Genomic DNA, 19,728 nt, shown 5'->3' with positions numbered 1-19,728 from the left:
GCTGCCGTAGATTGTAAACCCATTTTACAAAAATCACAGAAGAGTTGATAAAACCCCAAGGAGGGGAGATTTATCAAATCTTCTGAAGGACAAATCTCCCCATAGAAACCAATACTCTTCCAGCTATATTTTATAGAATGATCGAAGCTTATTGGTTGCACTGGGTAAGAGGTGTACTTGTTTGATTTAAATAATAAAAATCCCCCCCCCACACACACACACACACCCCACTACAGAACAAATATCCAGCAGACGTGCAATGTATATGTACGTATACAAAGAGACAATACTGCAGACCAGTTTTGTAACATGGGCGTCACTTTATTTCCATTGTTTTGTTTGCCTCCACTGCAGAGTATACAGTATTTGTTCTTCTACAGTACATCGTGCATACATCCTGTACATAGACATTCCTGCATAATACTGCACGTACTCTAGGTCGTTTGTATAGAGGTCATTCATTCCAGGGAGATAAAATACTATGCACAGTTCGGCATCTCTCTTCAGCTTTCAGATCAGTATATACAGTGTTGTTAAAACGGATCCTACACAAAAAGATAAGTAAATGATTAATAAATATATTCAGAACCAGATTTTCTTTTCATATAAAACATTAAATTCACACGTTTTATGTTGCCAAGTGAGTGGCTATAGGGGGTCATTCCGAGTTGATCGCTCGCTAGCAGTTTTTAGCAGCCGTGCAAACGCTATGCCGCCACTGGGAGTGTATATTAGCAGAAGTGCGAACGAAAAGATCGCACAGTGAATACAAAATATTTTTGTGCAGTTTCAGAGTAGCTTCAGACCTACTCAGCGCTTGCGATCACTTCAGACTGTTCAGTTCCGGATTTTACGTCACAAACACGCCCTGCTTTCGCCCAGCCACGCCTGCTTTTTTCCTGGCACGCCTGAGTTTTTACGAACACTCCCTGAAAATGGTGAGTAAACGCCCAGAAACACCCACGTCATGTCAATCACTCTGCGGGCAGCAGTGTGAATGAAATGCATCGCTAGACCTTGTGTGAAACTACATCGGCCGTTGTGAAAGTACGTTGCGCGTACGCAATGCGCCGCATATGCAGAAGTGCCGTTTTTTGTCTAATCGCTGCGCAGCGAACATTTTCAGCTAGCGATCAACTCGGAATGACCCCATAGTCATTGGCGGTAGGGTGACCAACACACTGTACAGATGGAGTAGATCCCATTGTAGAACGGAAGCTTGTGAACTGCGGTGCAGCCAGCTGACAGACTTATGGCTGCAGTTTCTTTGTCATTTTTATAGTTTTTAGACCTCAAATCATGGAGGGTTTAGAATCGGTTAGCCATTTTCTTATATTGCCTTGTTGAAATCTCAGACAGAAAGAAGAAATTTTACATTGAATCAGGCCCAGATTTACGCAGTTAGCACAGTTGCTGTGCCAATATATGAAAAAGCAGCAGCAGGAGTCTGAGAAAGCTGCCCACTGCCGGCTTCTGCGTCCAAAGACTCTGCATTGGTTCATCTGTGTGAGAGTCAGCCCCCAGGTTACTCAGGATGGTCTGGAAATTCACATAGCCACTGGCTTCGGCATGCCCAGAAACGGGCCAGCATAACCCAATTTTCTGCAACGCTGCCTGCAGCCTCCCCCAAATGTCAACCAACTGCAGCATTTGCGAGCAACATTGTAGCCCTGTGCCGTGCAGATACAAAAACATCAGGGACTTGCATAACCAGCTGGATTATATACATCTCTGCATTAAGCCTTCTGTTTATTATTATTTACGATTTCTTCTTCTCTTTCCGATGTATCCACTGAGGTCATTAAAATGTTGTGCAAACTCTGCAATGCAATAGAGTTTCTAGTGTTCTATCTCTGGTCAGTAACCGCCTAGCAATGGGATTGGTCATGCAATTATTACTGAACTCCTCAGTGCACAAGTTTAATGTGTGGATATGTAGTTAAATCGCTACATGGGATGGAAACCACCGTATGGACTACCCTACTTGCCCACCTGCAATGCACCTACCAACTTGTAAGCATCTGCCAGTATAATGGACAGTTTCCTGCATACTAATGGCCTAGTAATAGCCTTTATCATGAGGCCTACTGTAACATATTACATGGCCCTATGTGGGCACTACCATTGTGTAGTGTTAGGACTGCTGACATAGGAGAAGCCGTGAAGTGGCGCAGCAGCTAAACATGTGTAAACTAATTATCTTAATTTCTATTACCAGATAGGTTTAGGTATGGTTACAGGTAATTTTTTAGTGTGCTGAAGGGAAATGTAGTGGTGGGATTTGCAACCCCTCCCCTCTCTGTCAGTTTCCTGCATCCCAAGGCTCACACACAGAGGATGGGTATTTCAACATGTGACCCTGCAGCTGATACAGAACTGCACTTCCCAGCATGCTCTGCCACAGTATTTCTATTAGAGCATGTTAAAACTGTGGCAGGGCATGTCGGGATATGTAGTTCCACAGCAGCTGGAGGGACGCACTCTGAATAAACCCGAGCTAGAGCCTCATCTATGACTTTATAACAATAGTATACACTTTTTTTTCTAATGGTTTGCTGATTGTAAGTCTTTCAGGGTAAAGCAAGCACACCAGGGTTAAGTCTTCTATATGGCCTTCTAGGTTATGCCATCACCGGCGCACCACGAATCCAGCTGCATGGGTCACAATGACAGATGTAGGCTACGTACTGTATAAATCCTGCCTTAACAAATAGATAATTAGACTGTTCCTCTACAAACCTTATTTGTGTCCTTGACAAGGGTGATCAAAGGATGCGTAACCATTCTCATCTGAGGGGGATGAAGAAACAGTCATCAGAACTCAGAGAAATTGTCTGCAACATGAACTTTTGTTTGATATAGCAGAATACTGCATTTACCTTCGTTATAATAACTGTACACAGTACCAGAGCTGCTCTTCACTTTCATCACCCTTTGATCCATCAAAAACCTTAACGGTAAGTTAATGGGACTACGAGGCACCTGTAAAATTGGAGGGAGAAAAGAGCAGAGGTTGTAATCATTATGGTGCCATCAAGCCATATAGTTATAACGTTTCAATGGTAAATCAGTGGTCATCTTAGGTTTCTATGTGGAACATAAAACTGAATATGTAGGCAACACCAGTGGTGGATTTTTCCTAGGGTCTGCCGCACTACAGCCACCCCCAGTAAGATCTGCCATCTGCAGGGTCTGCATATCAGTGGTTTCCCATTGGAAGCACTCCCTGCCAATCGCAACCCGCTTCCCATGCTATTCCAGCATCCCTATCTGGCTTCTATGGGTTGCAACCGATGCAGTCCCTAGAAGCCAGCCTGTTCGCTAGCAGCACTGGACTTAAGCTCCACCCACGCTTCCTGCTGCCGGACTTAAGCAACGGCTCCTTGTGATATCGGCCTTCAATCACTGGGAGGGCAAGGAGGACATCAGAATGGTGGCACCAGCCAGAGCCCTAAATTCTGGTCTTATTTTCAGTTCAGGTCAAGGTCATCTCTGTGTGCTGCCATTAGCCAACCACACTAATGGCATCCAGGTGTTAAGCCCCAACAATGGGATCCACCTATGAAAGTAGACTAACCAGGAGAAGAGTCAGACATTTGGCCATCAGGTCGAACGTTTGTCTCATAACAGATTTTAAAAGGGTCTGTTACCCTACGATCCACAGTGTACTGTACAAAATCCAGGGGATGAACCAGTCATCCCTTTCCCACCAATGATATTCAGTGGTTCTTCTAAACTGCAGCAGTCCAAATTATCTTTGAGACAAACCATCTACTTATAGTGCAGAGGTTCCCAACCACGGTCCTCAAGGCACACCAACAGTCCACGTCTTAAGGATATCCATACTCTAGCACAGGTGACCTAATTAGTACCTTGGTTCTTTTGATTTAACCATGTGTGCTCAAGCCTGGTTATCACGAAAATGTGGACCGTTAGTTTGCCTTGAGGCCAGAGGTTGGGAAACACTGATAGCAGAAGACAAAACATAAGGAAGCCTAGTAGAAAAGAGAAGTTGTACTGTATACTTAAACTTTAAGATCTTATGGGGCTTGCTTTGGGGCCCCTTATTCATTTTACTAAAGTAAATAAACACGACAGATGTCCTTATACACCAAGCTTCAATACGCCATACATGAGGTGCGCCTGGCTGTGTAGTGGCTTTCTTTACATTTGAAGGTTATTCGCAGCACAAATGCAGTAAAACGCAACTCCGTCGGTACCAGGGGTGCTGCGCTGCGACTTTAACCGAACAGGAGTTCGTTTTAAATATGTACACAATCGCAGATGAAGCACAATGGAACTTGGTGTGAAAAATAAATAAATCTGCAGCCGCTGCATTGTAGCATTTCGTATACGGCTTCAGAGTCATTCACACACACCTATACGAGTGTCAAATTTATAAGTGAAGCTTTGAGCGGTTTTCTAGTATACAACGGTTTGTGCAAGACGCATGTTTGAGTGACAAATATACTTGGGGCATGCCAGGTTGCACGGGACCTTGTTCCCCTGAGACGGGCTGTTCGGCATGGCTGAGGCAATACTGTCTGTATGTTTGAGTATTCCGGCATCTCAGGGCCCACTTGGCCCTAGACACGAGCCTTAGGCTACCTAATGGATGATCCAGTTCTGCACATAGAAGGACAATGGGCACCATGGACAAATTGAACACATTGATGATCATGTCACCTACCGAGGTCATATATAAAACGGCATCTCCCTTTGGATTCACCTCGTATTTGGTAATTAGTTTTTGGTTCAAAAGCTGAAATGAAAAATGGAGACAAGACAGTTATTCGTGGAATATTTCTATTAGCTACCTCACGACAGTCTGGGACAGGGCCTACTGTAGGGGTGAGGGACCACCAGTTCACCAAATGTGATCGCATGCACTAGACCTTAGAGGTCATTACTGACAAATTGATACCGTCCGAGTCATACAGGCAGCAAGGAGAGGAGTGTAACTTGCATATGGGTCCAGACTAGTGCCTCGTAGGACAAGAGGCACAATAAATTCACCACAGTCCTCCATCCCTGGCACTTATGCTCTCTGGTTCATTAGTGATGAGAGCTCTTATCCCTCAAGTACAGGGTAAAAAAAAAAATAGTCTGCCGTACCGTGCTGGGTACATGGGAAATGACTCGGCACCATCTAGTGGTACAATACTGCCACTGTGAGCTACAGTAGATCAAACTATTCACTATGTCATTCCTGTAAGAGTCAAGTTATCAGTAGGTCGTTCTTCTCAGCGGTGGCTCATGTGGCTAGTAACCTACATTTAGGTGCAGCACTACAAGAGACAAAAGACTATTGATCTTCTCAACCTGTTCCATTTCCAATGCCAAGCAGAAATGTAGCACCTACCGCAATCAATGTTGAAAAGTCTGTACTGTAACCAGACAGCGGTCTTATTTGGACAATAACCATGCCAGAATCTTTTTGCAATCCACGATAACTAAAGAAAGAAAACCATATATGTACAGTATTTACTTACAAACCTAGACAGAAATATCTCAACAGGGAACGTATATGCAGATGTTATATTAGTTACAAAAAAATAATATACAATTGAGTACTTGTTCATCAATTGATCTTTTAAAATAAATTCAGCCTCCTTTGGTGGTTCATAGAGCGTTATTTTTACACCTTTAATACCAATACACAGAGTATAATAATGACCTTATAGCGTTTCATGGAAACAAGAAGTTGAAAGAAAAACGTGTTACACATTTCTTTCCTTCTAGTTTAAACAGTTATATATACTTTACTTGGAATGCTTATTTTAAACCATTGATACCACTTGGGAAAACTTTTTTTCACAAGATGGCATATGGACCAAGAAATCTTGGCCCACTCACACACACACACACACACACACACACACACACACACACACCGGTGTGGCTGTAAGCTTGTATGCTGAGCCAAAATTCAGCCAATCCCATTACTGAGGTACATTGTGGCTCAAGGTCAGTCATGTGACTAGTCCCTAGCTAATGGATAGACTGAAGATAGTGTAAGGCAGGAGTGGCCAAAAGTCCTCGAGAGTTGCCAACGGTTTGTTTTCCAGACCACCTATGGATCTGTAGAATGTGTCGGTAAGGAATGAATTAAAAAGTAACAGTAATGACAGGCACCAGTGCACCAGCTAGGTGGTCTGGAAAACGTGTACTGTTGGTAGATCTTGAGGACCACCTTGGCCAGTTCATGTGTAAAGTGTATACCTTTAGAATTCATTGAGTCACAAGTGGGAAGGATATTTGTAGCGGGTGTGGTATTTTAGGTTGACATGCTTAGTACAGTGGTTCCCAAATGCAGTCCTAAAGTCAACCCAACAGTGAACGTTTTGAGATGATCTATGCTTAGGCACAGGTGTCTTAGGGAGTAATTCAGCGTTGATCGCTGCAACAAATTTGTCAGGCAAAACCACATGCACTGCAGGTGTGGCAGATAGAACATTTGCAGAGAGAGTTAGATTTGGGTGGGGTATATTGTTTCTGTGCAGGGTAAATACTGGCTGCTTTATTTTTACACTGCAATTCAGATTTCAATTTGAACACACCACACCCAAACCTAACTCTCTCTGCACGTTATATATGCCCCCCCCCCCTGCAGTGCACATGGTTTTGCCCAACTGTTAACAAGTTTGCTGCTGCGATCAACTCTGAATTAGGCCTTTAATTAGAACCTCAGTTTCATTAGACCATCTATGCACAAGCAGGCATATTCCTAAAACCTTTACTGTTGGGTTGCCTTGAGGACTGCTCTTGGGAGCCACTCTTAGTATGTTGACCAGTGGCGTAACTACTGCCCCTGCAGCCCTTGCGGTGGCTTGGGGGCGCCACTGATTTACAGCAGACTGACATGCGGACGAGCGTCCGCATGTCAGTCTGCGGTCTCCTTCCCTCCGCCGCTTGTTGGAGGGACACGGAGGGCACAGCGCGCCTCCCTGTGTCCCTCCTGCATCATCTCCGGCGGCCTAATAGGTCTAATAGGGGGAAGTGCCGTCCGTGAGCTCTAATTGGCTCATGAACCGGCACTTCCCCCTATTAGACCCGCGGCCGCCGGAGATGATGCAGCAGGAGGGTCACAGGAGAGGCGAGCTGTGCCCTCCGTGTCCCTCCAAAAAGCGGCGGCGGCGCGGGGGGGGGGGGGCACTGGGGAGCATATATGGCACTGGGGGCATATATAGCACTGGGGGGGGAAATATCTGGCACTGGGGCATATATGGCACTGGGGGGGGAATATCTGGCACTGGGGGGGAATATCTGGCACTGGGGGGGAATATCTGGCACGGGGGGGGGAATATCTGGCACTGGGGGGGGGGTATCTGGCACTGGGGGGGGATATCTGGCACTGGGGGGGATATCTGGCACTGGGGGGGGGATATATGGCACTGGGGGGGAATATATGGCACTGGGGGGGAATATATGGCACTGGGGGGGAATATGTGTACCTGGCACATGGGGGGGGCTATATTTGGCACTGGGGCATGTGAGTACCTGGCACCGTGGGGGAATATCTGGCACTGGGGACATTTGTGGCACTGGGAGCACAGCCCTAGCAACAAGGACTACCTCCTAGCAACGAGCATGACACCCAGTGCATGAAACACCTGGCAACGAGCATGACACCCAGTGCATGAAACACCTGGCAACGAGCATGACACCCAGTGCATGAAACACCTGGCAACGAGCATGACACCCAGTGCATGAAACCCCTGGCACCGTGCATGGAACCAAGAGCATGAAACCCCTGGCAACGAGCATGACACCCAGTGCATGAAACCCCTGACAACGAGCAGGTAATTGAAAAGTAATTAGAATCCTTACTGTAGGACTTAATGTGTAATGGGCATTATGGTGTGTGGCATAATGTATCACGGACATTGCGGTGTGTGTCATAATGTGTCACAGGCATTACGGTGTATGGTATACTATATCGCGGGCATTGTGATATGTGGTATAATGTCTCAGGGTCATTGCAGTGTGTGGCATAATGTATCACGGACATTGCGATGTGTGTCATAATGTGTCAGGCATTACGGTGTGTGGTATACTATATCACGGGCATTGTGGTATGTGGTATGTCTCAGGGTCATTGCAGTGTGGCATAATACATAACGGGCATTGCGGTGTGTGGCATAGGGTATAACGGGCAGGGCATTGCGGTATGTGTCACAGGCATTACGGTGTATGGTATACTATATCACGGGTATTGCGGTATAATGTCTCAAGGTCATTGCAGTGTGTGGCATAATGTCTCACAGGCATTGTATGTGCTATAATGTATCGGGCATTGCAGTGTGTGGCATAATGTATCACGGACATTGCGGAGTGTGTCATAATGTGTCACAGACATTGTATGTGCTATAATGTATCGGGGGCATTGCAGTGTGTAGCATAAAGTATAACGGGCATTGCGATTCCTGTCATAATGTGTCACAGGCATTACGGTGTGTGGCATAATGTGTCACAGGCATTACGGTGTGTGGCATAATGTGTCACAGGCATTACGGTGTGTGGCATAATGTGTCGGGGGCATTACAGTGTGCGCATATTGTGTCATGTGCATTATTATGTGCGGCATAATGTTTAAGGGCCATTGCAGTATGTGGCATAATGTATACTGGGCATTACTATAAGGAGGAAAAATGACAAATAATGTAATGGGCATGAATCAGGATTATTTTTCCTTCCTGTGGTGGCCAACGTATGGGCGTGCAGGTTGCAAAACTGGGGTATAAGGTAGTCTTTTCCTGCAATGCCATGCCCCTTCATGCAAAACCACGCCCATTCCAACGAAACCACACCCCTTTTTTCGCGCATATTTATCCCTTTCTTGCTCCCAATTATGGAGCTTGAAGGGGGGGGGGGGCGCCGAAGGATTTTTTGGCTTGGGGGAGAAAAATTTCTAGTTACGCCACTGATGTTGACAATCATCTTGTCTTCATGAAGGTCATGTTGACCTAACATTAATGGTGACCCAGCAGTCACTTGTCTACTTTCAGAGGCAGCCACGTCGCCAGCACCTTCATCTGGATTCCAGAGGTCACATGAGGAGCATTTCCGGCGGTGATGCTCTGGTGAGTATTCTATCTTCTATTCCTAATACTTACCCCTAACCCTCTTCCTAGTACCTAACCAATCCGCATCAGCTCCCACCCCCCAAAGCTCTACCCTAAGCTTCCAAAAAGCACCTAACAGTCAGCAATTTCAGAATGCAGATATTTCACATTTTAAAGATGCCGACACGTTGAACCATGTTGACAATCTAATGAATGTTGACCATCTGACAGTATGCCATTTATAGCAGTGTGTTCCATGGCAGAGATCATATCTTAATCCAGTACTTCATGTCATACATTATGGGGCTAGGAGTGCACTTAAATATGTGTCGCTTATTCCCTAAAAAACAGCCATTTTCTGGAGAGGGGGGGGGGGGGGGGGCGGTGTAACCACAAATATTTAGTATGGCCAGCATGTATGACAGAGTGACCAGTGGTGTATCTGTAATGGATGCAGTCTGTGTGCACCCTGCACCCATTTTTTTAAAATGGTCACCTCTCGGGTAGTCCCTAGTCACTGGCAGCAACCCTCTACAAATCACCGGTAAAATGGCTGCCGTAGTAAGGAAATCTCCAGGAAAATAGCTGCCGCACCATTTAATCAGAGATGTGCGCCTGCATAATAGTCTGTGCCACCTAGTGCTCAGACTCTACTGTGCTTCCATGTCCCAGCTAGAGAGGAGGGAAACCGGATGGAGGAGGCTGAACACGGGTGTCCTTCTCGATTAATAAGACCCTTGGAGGGACCGCAACAGATATCAGAGATATAGGATGCGATCACACCATTCCCAACAGCAGCTGCAGCCCCTGTAGGTTTCTATGGACGATGCGATGTGGTGAGACTTACAAAGCTCCAGAATACAAAGCTAACACCATGTGAAGATGTCGTTAACCCATTGTAGTCTACTGGCTACACTTTGCAGAAAGCACTGGGAGAGTGTTCCTCCGGAGTTCTCCCCAGCAATGGCCGCTACACATGCATGCCCCACTACCACATCACCGGGACAGGCTCCTCTCAGAGCCCCTGTCCTGGCAGGTGTAGAATATAGAGTCCTGATGTGTTGGGATTGAGAGAGTGGGCATTGCACCAGTTTACTGAACTCTGCAACCACCACAACCAAATCATGGTGTGGTATTTAGAGAATAAGAGGTTACCATTTCCCACTAGTGACAGGTTCTCTTTTCTGAGGCGCTACACAATTTAATTGGTATGAAATATATATAATCATGTACCTCAAGGTGACATTGGCTATGACTGCTTTTGCCACTTCTTTGACACAGCTAACCGCAGAGGTTTCGATTTCCATTAAGAATGCAGAATTTTCAGTGGGTACTGGGACATTATAGGCAACCGTGGTCTAAAGGAGAAGAAAAAAATATAAGGTTACATTTAACAAAATTAGTGTCTTCAGCCAAATTCCCATAGGGGTGTGGGGAAAAAAAAATCCACCATCCAAAAAAAGTTATTTCTACCTTCTAGAGCAGCATTCCCAGATTTGGTCCTCAAGACACCTCAACGGTCCAGGTTTCAAGAATATCCATTGCTAGGTTAACCATGCTTGCGCACATATCAACTGACACATAATTAGATCACCTATTTTTAAAGCATGAAACCTGGACTGCTAGTGGTTCTCAAAATTGGTCCACGAGGCAGCCCGAGTAGAGTAGGGAATGGAGGACAACTTGTTCGTAAACGAACGTCTGTTAGACATGAGTCATTAGGACACTGCACAGGTTCCCAAACATACTTCATGTTTTCCAGGTCACCCGTACATTTATAAAAATGGACAGTTGGAGATACACAGTGCACCTGGCAGGTGGCCTGGAAAACTTGAACTGTGTGGGGTCCAGACAGTGGCGGATTTAGCGGGGGGCGATTAGGGCGAACGCCCCCCCCCCCCTACACATACCGGCACCGGGATGGAGGCCGGGTCCCGCCGCGGTGTTGGGAACGAGGTGGAGAGCGGTGCAGCGCGGCGGGGGAAGGGGAGAGACAGAGAGGCACAGGTTCCCAAACATACTTCATGTTTTCCAGGTCACCCATACATTTATAAAAATGGACAGTTGGAGATACACAGTGCACCTGGCAGGTGGCCTGGAAAACTTGAACTGTGTGGGGTCCAGACAGTGGCGGATTTAGCGGGGGGCGATTAGGGCGAACGCCCCCCCCCCCCCTACACATACCGGCACCGGGATGGAGGCCGGGTCCCGCCGCGGTGTTGGGAACGAGGTGGAGAGCGGTGCAGCACGGCGGGGGAAGGGGAGAGACAGAGAGCGTCCTCACGCGCATACAGCGGCTGAGCGGCCTCTGTTCTTACCACGCCCCCTCCTTCCTGTATGCGCGTCAGGACGCTCTCTCTCTCCCCCCCCCCGTCACCCACCGCGCTGCCCCGCTCTCCACCTCGTTCCCAATGCCGCGGCGGCACCCGGCCTCCGTCCGACTCCTCATGCTGCTGGCTGCAGCAGGTGTCACTGTCAGTGTATGCCAGCCATGTCTCCTACCCTCCAAACTAAAGTGTGTGTGTGTGTGTGTGTGTGTGTGTGTGTGTGTGTGTGTGTCCTCTGTGTTCCATGTCTCCCCCCTCCGCTCCTAGCTAAAGTGCCTGTGTTCCATGTCTCCCCCCTCTTCTCCTAACTAAAGTGTATATGTCCCTGCATTATTTTGGCTCATTCAGTGTACTGCAATGTGAATTTCGGCTCATTCTACATGCTGTAAATAATGTGAATTTCGGCCCAGTCAGTTTGCTATAATGTGAATTTTGGCTCATTCTGCATGCTGTAAATAATGTGAATTTCGGCCCAGTCAGTGTGCTATAATGTGAATTTTGGCTCATTCTGCATGCTATAATGTGAATTTCGGCCCAGTCAGTGTGCTATAATGTGAATTTCGGCCCAGTCAGTGTGCTATAATGTGAATTTCGGCCCAGTCAGTGTGCTATAATGTGAATTTCGGCCCAGTCAGTGTGCTATAATTTGAATTTCGGCTCATTCAGTGTGCTATAATGTGAATTTTGGCTCATTCTGCATGCTATAATGTGAATTTTGGCCCAGTCAGTGTGCTATAATGTGAATTTCGGCCCAGTCAGTGTGCTATAATGTGAATTTTGGCTCATTCTGCATGCTATAATGTGAATTTTGGCCCAGTCAGTGTGCTATAATGTGAATTTCGGCTCATTCAGTGTGCTATAATGTGAATTTCGGATCATACTGTGTGCTATAATGTGAATGTCAGCTCATACTGTGTGCTATAATGTGAATTTCGGCTCATACAGTGTGCTACAATGTGAATTTCGGCTCATAAAGTGTGCTACAATGTGAATTTCGGCTCATTCACTGTGCTATGATGTGAATTTCAGCTCATACAATGTTCTATAATGTGAATTACGGCTCATTCAGTGTGCTATAATGTGAATTTCGGCTCATTCTGTGTGCTGTAGAAACAGAATTTGTCAGCAGATAAGAACCACTTGGCCCAGCTAGTCTGCCCCTTTTTTTTTTTTTTACATTATTTTTTATCTCTAACCTTATCTGATCCTTATTTCTTTGTAAGAGTATCCTTATGTCTATCCCATGCATGTTTAAAATTGCCCTACTGTCTTAGCCTCTACCACCCCTGATGGAAGGAATGGCGATTCGCCAGTCTGTATCACCAGTGCGCAGGGTTCTCTCCACTAACTGGCAACATTTTATTAGTAATGGCAACAATAGGAAATTTAGAAGCGAACGGGAAGGGCATTATTAAGTGAGAGGGGCTATGATTAGGGGGAGGAGTCATAATTCTTAAACCGCCCCCCCTAAAAGTTAAGTCTAGATCCGCCACTGGGTCCAGAGGACGATTTTGCTGGAGTTGTGGGATGCCGGCTCATCTGGGACGTTTATTTTTAAAGCAGCAATCATTTACAAGGAATGTTTTTTCCTTGTAAATGACTGGCGCCTTTAAAAAAAAAAAGAAGGTCAGAGAGTGCCAGTTTAAGGTTGCTCAGATTTCCAAGACTGGATAAACAGGAGCCTTGGCTTTGTGACACTGGTTATGAAGACACATTACTGTATATTTGAAGAAAACCCCTTGGGATGGGTGGGGTGCAGAAGTGAACAGATATACCCCCACGATAATAATGACCTAATCAAAGTTTTTCTGGGACTGTCTATAGGTGAGGGATTTTGAGTATATTAAAGGGGTGGTGAATCTCCGGGCAAATACTGTGCGTTGATTATATTGTATACTCTCAATTTCTTTTGGTAAAGTGGTCGCAGCAGCGTGCAGCTCAGAATCAGCCGTTGTATGGTGCTATAAGATTTAGCATAAATCAGTAATGCAGATGAGCCCTAGGTAGCTTCAGGTTCGGCTCGTGGAACGTTCCTTAAGAGCTACCGGACTCCTAAGGGCGCCAGTCAGGAATCTGAAATCAGGCTTCGAATTGTCAGCCAAACAGTGCTCGTGGACCGGCAGAGGTGGTTACTGTTTGGCTCACAAACCGGCGCCATATTTGAGATGTCTGCCGCCGAACTTGAAGACAGGAGACCAGACTGAAGAGCAGGAGAGGCACACGCAGCGTCAGCAGAGCCCTATGGTGGTGAGCAGCACTACTGGGGGCAGATGTGTATCTGGCACTAGACTTGGAGACATTATGTGTAAATGGCACTACACTGGGAGACATTATGTGTTAAGTGGCACTACACTGGGACGTTATGTGTGAGGAGCACTACTATGGGCATTATGTGTAAGGCTGCTAATTGTGGTGTGTATAGATAGATAGATAGATAGATAGATAGATAGATAGATAGATAGATAGATAGATAGATAGATAGATAGATAGATAGGAGGGGTGTGTGATAATATATATATTTATAGCTTGATATAATATCAAAATGTGAAGCCACGCCCACTTTCCCTGGAGCACGCGCATTTGGGGGTGGTAGTCTTCAAATATTCCTCACTCAAGAGCAGGTCCCAGCTAGCGGCCCTAGAGAAAACCATGTATTTTGACTATTTCAATTCTAGCCTCCATCAATTGGAACTGAAGGACATACGTATTATAGAAAGCCAAAAGAAAAGCGGAACATAAAACTTCTAATACCCAAAGACTAAGTGCTGACTCCAATATACCTGCTGCTGTGTGTTGCAACTGCAAATGTGCAACATTTATAAGACATACTGTAGTCCTTGTCCTGATTGTCTTGTACTGTAGGTCACCGTTTTCTTATTTTGCTTATGTACTTTGTTAGGTGCTGCAGAACCCTTTGTGGTCATCGGGGTAACTAGAGTGGGTGCAAGCAGTGCCATTGCTATGGGGCCCAGAAGTTTAGGGGGTCCTGGACCCAGGTTATACAGTGGAATACCAATTTCCCCGATTTGATCCATTGCCCAGCCTGACCCGAGACAGGTGTGTGTAGTGGATATTATAATGGTAAGGGGGGCACTGTTATGTGGCATAAACTGATCTGCTCATTGTGATGTGGAGGACACTATAATGTTACAGAATAAGAACCGGGGCACTTTAATGTGGCACAATACGAACTGGGGGCACTAATCTGGCATAATATGAACTGGGGACACTGTCAATGTGAATTGGGGGTATTGTGTGGCATAATGTGTACTGGCAGTGCTACAATGGGACATCATGTAAATTAGGGAACTACAGTACAATGGTTCATAAAATCAACAACTAGGGCACAGCTATGGTTCAGAAAATCAACTAGGGCACTACTATAGTGCATAACATTAACTAGGGCACTATTTTGGGGCATATAATTAATAACTGCTGCAGAGAGGGGTCTCAAGAATCATTGGGATATGTGCCCCTTCAATATATTGCTATGTGGCCCACAAAGTTCTGGTTACGTCTCCGCTTGTTGCATCATATAAATAAAGGATAATAATAATAATTAATAATTATTATTATCATCATCTCATGTGTGTGCTTGCAACCCTTTCATGGCAAGCACTTCAATAATTTGAAATTAACCCTTCACGACCCATTGCATGTGTGCGGGGTATTCCAGTAAAGACGTTGGTACAGTAAGCGAATGAGGCCCTATGTAAACCCCCCCCCTCCAAAAAAACCAAATGCAGTTTGGTCATATTCGTCTTTAGGCCAGAAAGCGTTGCGGCTCGTACACCAAAACTTTGCATAGTGTTCCAATTCAATATTTTTGATTCTCTAGCATCAGCCGGAAAATGATCACAATGGTTCCATACATTTAATTAAATGGGACGTTGCTATTAACTACATTTTATAATGTCCATTTAAATGTACAAGGGATCATAAAGGGTTTATAATTCAACCTAAAATGATAAAGTTATGTAATGATTTTGTAGCCAGAAGACGCGCCAAAAACTCTATTCTGCAAGACACGTCACTATCCCTTTAATCCCCATTCTTGCTTATGGCCAGGATGTCACGTAACAGAAAATTTTATGATGCAACCCCCCCCCCCCCCTCCCCCCTCCATGGATGCAATAAAGTCTTGGTCTGGGTTTTAAGCGGAAATAGTATTGAGCTTCGTACAGTATAAAATGTCTGCTAGATTCCGCAACTTAACATAAATGTCAGTGAGCAGAATACACAGATAAAGTTACTATCAGTGTGGCGGATTTAATAATGTTACCTGTACAAGGCACCATCCCGTTCCGCCAACTTCCAAGCTGTAGTCTCCTTTAGCATCAGGAAGGGGCTGTCTCTGGACCAATAGCCTGTTGTTTTTATTTAGATTAAAACTGCCAACATCCCCATTGCCCCTTTTGATTGCCACCGTCTGCTGGGCATTCGGCGTGTACAGCAGTTGTCCAAGTGCAGTAAGGCTCTGGATACCTACAACAGTGGACTGGAAGAAAAGGACGGAGGTGGATGAGCTTTCAGGGTGATAAGAGTCTGTTTGGAGAGAAGACTAAATAGGTTTGCTCTTGTTACAGTAAATGCTGCACCACAGCAGCCTTTCACAATTACCTGTGAGGAACCAAAGCCCCCATGTGAATTCAGATTGCGGGACAGCCACGTTCCAATCTGGGCCATTTTTGTGAGTTCTTCTTGGGAAATAGTGGGCCGTGCTGCCATGCTCAGTAACGCATAAGATGTAATATCCACTTCCGTGGAGGCATATGGAGGCAAGAAGAATGGAACCCGCGGTCTCTCGGGCATCTGTTCTCGCTCCCAGTGTATAGTGCCACCTGCGGAGAAGCATCATTGTAGTATCGGGTTACCAACGGCAAATGCCAGTATTACAGAGTAGAGTGTGAGGATTACTATCACTGTAGGTTGACCTCTCGTTCTTTTGGAAATCAGCAGAAGGAGGAGCAGAAGGAAACTACCGAAGTAATAGGAATGGCGCAAATGAAACAAGATGTTTTACCCTTGAGCTGCTGATAAAAAGGGCTAGTTAGTCCCGATAGATAGATAGATAGATAGATAGATAGATAGATAGATAGATAATCTATCTAAAGGGACTAATGAAATTATATATATATATATACATACATACACACACACACACACACACACACACACACACACACACACACACACACATACAGCGCTAATAACTGGATAAGGTTTACAAAATTTATTAATAACCAATTAAAAAATGTTGCAACATATTATACATTAAAAATTAGAGATGAGCGGGTTCGGTTCCTCGGAATCCGAACCCGCCCGAACTTCAGCCTTTTTTGCACGGGTCCGAGCAGACTCGGATCCTCCCGCCTTGCTCGGTTAACCCGAGCGCGCCCGAACGTCATCATCCCGCTGTCGGATTCTCGCGAGACTCGGATTCTATATAAGGAGCCGCGCGTCACCGCCATTTTCACACGTGCATTGAGATTGATAGGGAGAGGACGTGGCTGGCGTCCTCTCTGTTTAGATTAGATTAGATTAGAGAGACACTTGAGTTGATTGATTTACTACTAATTTTGGGGAGCATTAGGAGTACTCAGTACAGTGCAGAGTTTTGCTGATAGTGACCACCAGTTTTATTTATAATCCGTTCTCTGCCTGAAAAAAAACGATACACAGTCACATACCATATCTGTGCTCAGCCTCAGTGTGCTGCATGATATATCATCTATGTATATCTGACTGTGCTGAGTGCTCACTGCTCACACAGCTTAATTGTGGGGGAGACTGGGGAGCAGTTATAGCAGGAGTAAAGTGCACACTTTTGCTGCCAGTGACCACCAGTATATTGTCTGCCTGAAAAAGTTAAACACTCCTGTGGTGTTTTTTTTTTTTTTATTCTATAAACGCATTCTCCTGACAGTGTCCAGCAGGTCCGTCATTCATTATATTATATAAATATTTACCTACAGTAGTGTTATATTTTTTTTTTCCATCTCTATCATCTCTATATTAGCAGACGCAGTACGGTAGTCCACGGCTGTGGCTATCTCTGTGTCGTCAGTGCTCGTCCATAATTGTATACCTACCTACCTGTGGTGGGGTTTTTTTTTCTATCTTCTTCATACTAGTAGTTTAGGAGTCTGCTGACAGTGTCCACCAGGTCCGTCATTATATTATATACCTACAGTAGTAATATATTTAGTATATTATCTATACTAGCAGACGCAGTACGGTAGTCCACGGCTGTGGCTATCTCTGTGTCGTCAGTGCTCGTCCATAATTGTATACCTACCTACCTGTGGTGGGTTTTTTTTTCTATCTTCTTCATACTAGTAGTTTAGGAGTCTGCTGACAGTGTCAACCAGGTCCGTCATTATATTATATACCTACAGTAGTAATATATTTAGTATATTATCTATACTAGCAGACGCAGTACGGTAGTCCACGGCTGTGGCTATCTCTGTGTCGTCAGTGCTCATCCATAATTGTATACCTACCTACCTGTGGTGGGGTTTTTTTTTCTATCTTCTTCATACTAGTAGTTTAGGAGTCTGCTGACAGTGTCCACCAGGTCCGTCATTATATTATATACCTACAGTAGTAATAGTATATTATCTATACTAGCAGACGCAGTACGGTAGGCCACGGCTGTGGCTATCTCTGTGTCGTCAGTGCTCGTCCATAATTGTATACCTACCTACCTGTGGTGGGTTTTTTTTTTCTATCTTCTTCATACTATTAGTTTAGGAGTCTGCTGACAGTGTCCACCAGGTCCGTCATTATATTATATACCTACAGTAGTAATAGTATATTATCTATACTAGCAGACGCAGTACGGTAGTCCACGGCTGTGGCTATCTCTGTGTCGTCAGTGCTCGTCCATAATTGAATACCTACCTACCTGTGGTGGGTTTTTTTTTTCTATCTTCTTCATACTAGTAGTTTAGGAGTCTGCTGACAGTGTCCACCAGGTCCGTCATTATATTATATACCTACAGTAGTAATAGTATATTATCTATACTAGCAGACGCAGTACGGTAGGCCACGGCTGTGGCTATCTCTGTGTCGTCAGTGCTCGTCCATAATTGTATACCTACCTACCTGTGGTGGGGTTTTTTTTTTCTATCTTCAACATACTAGTAGTTTAGGAGTCTGCTGACAGTGTCCAACAGGTCCGTCATTATATTATATACCTACAGTAGTAATATATTTAGTATATTATCTATACTAGCAGACGCAGTACGGTAGTCCACGGCTGTGGCTATCTCTGTGTCGTCAGTGCTCATCCATAATTGTATACCTACCTACCTGTGGTGGGTTTTTTTTTTCTATCTTCTTCATACTAGTAGTTTAGGAGTCTGCTGACAGTGTCCACCAGGTCCGTCATTATATTATATACCTACAGTAGTAATAGTATATTATCTATACTAGCAGACGCAGTATGGTAGGCCACGGCTGTGGCTATCTCTGTGTCGTCAGTGCTCGTCCATAATTGTATACCTACCTACCTGTGGTGGGTTTTTTTTTTCTATCTTCTTCATACTATTAGTTTAGGAGTCTGCTGACAGTGTCCACCAGGTCCGTCATTATATTATATACCTACAGTAGTAATAGTATATTATCTATACTAGCAGACGCAGTACGGTAGTCCACGGCTGTGGCTATCTCTGTGTCGTCAGTGCTCGTCCATAATTGTATACCTACCTACCTATGGTGGGGGTTTTTTTTCTATCTTCTTCATACTAGTAGTTTAGGAGCCTGCTGACAGTGTCCACCAGGTCCGTCATTATATTATATACCTACAGTAGTAATAGTATATTATCTATACTAGCAGACGCAGTACGGTAGGCCACGGCTGTGGCTATCTCTGTGTCGTCAGTGCTCGTCCATAATTGTATACCTACCTACCTGTGGTGGGGGTTTTTTTTCTATCTTCTTCATACTAGTAGTTTAGGAGTCTGCTGACAGTGTCCACCAGGTCCGTCATTATATTATATACCTACAGTAGTAATAGTATATTATCTATACTAGCAGACACAGTACGGTAGGCCACGGCTGTGGCTATATCTGTGTCGTCAGTGCTCGTCCATAATTGTATACCTACCTACCTGTGGTGGGGGTTTTTTTTCTATCTTCTTTATACTAGTAGTTTAGGAGTCTGCTGACAGTGTCCACCAGGTCCGTCATTATATTATATATACCTACAGTATATTATTTTTTTATATCATTAATTATCATCTCTATACTAGCAGACGCAGTACGGTAGTCCACGGCTGTAGCTACCTCTGTGTCGTCAGTCACTCGTCATCCATAAGTATACTAGTATCCAT

General features: G+C 44.9%; 1 protein-coding gene across 1 annotated transcript in view; it reads right to left on the bottom strand.

The window, feature by feature from the left end:
* Positions 1–300: 300 nt before the first annotated feature.
* LOC135057423 (ovostatin-like) overlaps positions 301–19,728 on the bottom strand; it is a 202,389-nt gene continuing 182,961 nt past the window's right edge. The window contains exons 29-36 of the mRNA XM_063963315.1: positions 16,013–16,233; positions 15,675–15,890; positions 10,299–10,423; positions 5,363–5,453; positions 4,691–4,762; positions 2,880–2,982; positions 2,740–2,790; positions 301–545 (exon numbers count right to left, since the gene is read on the bottom strand). Coding sequence (XP_063819385.1) covers positions 2,741–2,790; positions 2,880–2,982; positions 4,691–4,762; positions 5,363–5,453; positions 10,299–10,423; positions 15,675–15,890; positions 16,013–16,233 — 878 coding nt within the window. The 3' untranslated portion in view covers positions 301–545; position 2,740. The remainder of the gene's footprint in view (positions 546–2,739; positions 2,791–2,879; positions 2,983–4,690; positions 4,763–5,362; positions 5,454–10,298; positions 10,424–15,674; positions 15,891–16,012; positions 16,234–19,728) is intronic.

Source organism: Pseudophryne corroboree, chromosome 3 (genome assembly GCF_028390025.1).
Source record: "Pseudophryne corroboree isolate aPseCor3 chromosome 3, aPseCor3.hap2, whole genome shotgun sequence".
NCBI lineage: Eukaryota > Metazoa > Chordata > Amphibia > Anura > Myobatrachidae > Pseudophryne > Pseudophryne corroboree.
This window is presented reverse-complemented; position numbering and strand designations above follow the sequence as displayed.